Raw genomic sequence first — 3184 nt, 5'->3', positions numbered from 1 at the left:
ACGGTCTTCAAATGCCCAGGCTGACCGGCACCCCTCATATCCAGCCCAAATATGGGGCGGATATGGGGCGCCCGAGTACGCCCGCCACGTCGGACCCGACAGCCCGACCCCACCCCAAATTGCACCAAATCCACTCCGAAGACCACCCGGATCAATTTGCTTTCTCCTCTCTTCTTTCTCCTCCGCGCCATCCCTCTCGCGCTTCGCCGCCGCGTGCGTTCACAGCCGTTCCCTGGCTCTCAGCCGCCAGCTTCGAAAGAGCCCTCCCGTCCGCGCCGCGGGGCACGCCATCGCCGGCCCGGACGCCACCGTGGTACGTCTGGCAACTCTCTTACTCCGCCTTGCGCTTGATGTGTTCGACACATTCTCCGACCGAATTTTTCGTGATTTTGTTAGGTAAAATGATGGATTCCGGTGCTTCGTTGGACGAGGAGTATGGACCGACGGAGCTTGACCAAATGATTCAAGATGAGTTTTTTGATTCGTCGATTTTGGACGAAGAGGTGGACATGATTATGCTCATGAGCATGCAAGAGGAAATGGACCGGCAAGTGGAGCATATTCTCAACTTCAAGGTTTCAATCAAAGGGAGAAGAGTGATCAACCGGATAGGGTGTCCGGAGCAAAGCTACTGCAAAAGGACTACTTTGCTCCCAAACCTACTTTTCCTGATGATCCATGGTTTCGTTGCTGTTTTCGCATGCAGAAACCATTGTTTTTACGCATTGTGGAGGGAGTGAAGGCACACGATGACTACTTCAAGCTCACAAGGGATTGCTGCGGCCAACTCTCTTTCTCGGCCAAGCAGAAGTGTACTGCTGCTCTGAGGATGCTTGCACTTGGTACTGCTGCAGATGCCGTTGGTGAGATGGTCAGGATGGTGGAGAGCACGTGTCTGAAGACCACTTTCAAGTTTGCCAGCGCCGTGGTGGAGGTGTTTGGACCTGAGTATCTCAGAGAACCAAATGCGCAGGACACAGAGAAATTGTTTGCTATTACAGAGGCAAGGGGGTTTCCAGGAATGCTCGGATCAATTGATTGCATGCATTGGCAATGGAAGAACTGTCCCAAAGGTCCGCGGGGAATGTATCAAGGTCACACAAGAGAGGCCACCATCATACTAGAAGCAGTGGCATCACATGACTTATGGATTTGGTATGCTTTCTTTGGAATGTCGGGTTCTCACAATGACATCAACGTGCTTCAACGATCTCCGGTGTTCAGGAGGCTTTGCAATGGGGATTCACCACCGTGTAACTACACCATCAACGGCCGAGACTACAATACGGGATACTATCTTGCCGATGGTATCTATCCTTAGTGGGCGGCGTTTGTGAAGACCATATCCGAGCCGCGTGGCAATAACAGAGCCACTTTGCAACAATGCAGGAAGCGGCTAGGAAGGATGTGGAGAGGGCATTTGGTGTGCTTCAAGCTCGTTGGGGAATTGTGCGGAGCGCTGCAATGATGTGGGAGTCAGAAACTTTGTGGCAGCTGATGACATGTTGTGTTATTCTGCACAATATGATTGTCGAGGATGAGGGTGATGGTGTAGCCCAAACCCATGATTTCGAAGCACATGGAGAACAAGTTGAAATCCCGGAAGATCAACATGCGGCTCAGCTAATGAACTTTCTGCAGATGCATTAGAATCTTCGAGATCAGCAGGTGCACACGCAACTACTTAATGATCTTGTGGAGCACATATGGACCCACAATGGCAACCAAGGAGACAATGCTTGAGTTTGGCACTTCAAAATAATTTTTTATGTAAACGCTATCTATCTTCATACCAACATTTGCTATTTACGTGCGACATTGTCTTGTATGATCGACGTGCATGTATTTGCATCGATTTGAGATATGTTGATGCCGGGATGGAAATATGAAGGCCCGTCCGGATGCGCCCGCGAGCATGCCCGTTCGCGTCCGCGGGCGTTTGAGGGGCCGGATTTGTCAAGTCCGGCTATAGATGCTCTAAGTATGACACTGGAAGCTCCATTTTCAGGATGCATGACAATAAGCTATATACACGTGGCACAGAAGATAAAACATGTGCAATATACATGAGCTCAAATGGAAGCACAACAATGAAAATTCTAGCAAACTAATATTGTGACCTACAAGGGAATGGATGTTTTCTGTTACCAATATACAAATTGATTTTTCTAATAAACTATGATAGCAAAGTGTATAGAGTTCAAAAGCATCTTTGTTCAAGTATGGACGCTGGATAATAAAGAAGCATGGGCATGCTACTTTGGGAACATAACTAGTCATGGATGGAAGCAAGAAAAACTAAAATTGTAAATAAAACTAATATTACCGCCAAGATCGGGATGCACACTATTGTGTTATTCATAGCAAATTAACCAAAAATCTTAGATAATATAGTGATCACTCACACGCTCGATAGAAGCACGATAAAATTAACCAAAATTCTTAGATAGTTAGTGATCGATTACAAGTAGGATAAAACCATAACATGAACAAGAGAATCAAGATTGGAGGAGTCAATACCTAGGTCAAATGAGTGTATGTTACCCGTGGTGAGGGGGGCGAATCCTGCAATCTTCCTCGCATATTGGCTTCATTGGGAAACCAAGATGATTCTACATTACGGTGGAATAGAGAAGTTAGGGGTCTTATCTTAGTGTAGCTGATTGGGGGCAGCGATTATTTTGGGAGCTCGCTCATGCTTCTGGTGGATAATGTCGTGATCTTAGTGAAACTCACGGCCGCAGTGGGAATGGGAGGTTCATGGCGTAGAGAACCAGGGCGGCATGGCAGTGTGAGCTTGGCGATAGGGATTATTCGTGGAGCATGAGAGATGGGGAAGATGTTCGAGTGGGTTTGGGTAGGCAAAATTAATGTAGGATAACTAATGAGGGATCATCGTGGAATGTGGTGGCAAAATTGGGGGCCTAGTTTGGAAACAATGCGATGGATTTTGGGAAGCTATCTCAATCGTGAGATAAAAAATGCATCGACTCCCATTCATATGTATTACATATGTTTTAGACACCATTAACACCACACATTATAATAAAAGACTTACCAAATACTCCATCCATTCCATACGATTTACTTTTTTAGGAACCCCCCACCTGAATATATTTCGCAAGCTGCAACATAGTACATGCCTAGTTACAATGGTAAAACACATAATCACATGGATCAATAA

At 46.5% G+C, this 3184-nt stretch overlaps 1 protein-coding gene across 1 annotated transcript; it reads left to right on the top strand.

The window, feature by feature from the left end:
- Nucleotides 1–401: 401 nt before the first annotated feature.
- Nucleotides 402–1321, top strand: LOC141042591 (uncharacterized). Its single transcript, XM_073511431.1, has 2 exons — nt 402–575; nt 707–1321. The coding sequence occupies exons 1-2, from the start codon at nt 402–404 to the stop codon at nt 1319–1321; spliced, it is 789 nt and encodes a 262-aa protein (XP_073367532.1).
- Nucleotides 1322–3184: the final 1863 nt, after the last annotated feature.

Source organism: Aegilops tauschii, chromosome 3 (assembly GCF_002575655.3).
Source record: "Aegilops tauschii subsp. strangulata cultivar AL8/78 chromosome 3, Aet v6.0, whole genome shotgun sequence".
Classification (NCBI taxonomy): Eukaryota; Viridiplantae; Streptophyta; class Magnoliopsida; order Poales; family Poaceae; genus Aegilops; species Aegilops tauschii.
The sequence above is the reverse complement of the archived record's forward strand: the minus strand, read 5'-3'. Positions and strand labels throughout refer to the sequence as shown.

What these genes read in the sequence shown, in the direction of transcription:
- LOC141042591 (XM_073511431.1), top strand. Translation starts at nt 402, where the DNA reads ATGATGGATTCCGGTGCTTCGTTGGACGAGGAGTATGGACCGACGGAG. An exon ending in AGCATATTCTCAACTTCAAG is followed by an intron (nt 576 to 706) that starts GTTTCAATCAAA and finishes TTTCGCATGCAG; the next exon opens with AAACCATTGTTTTTACGCAT.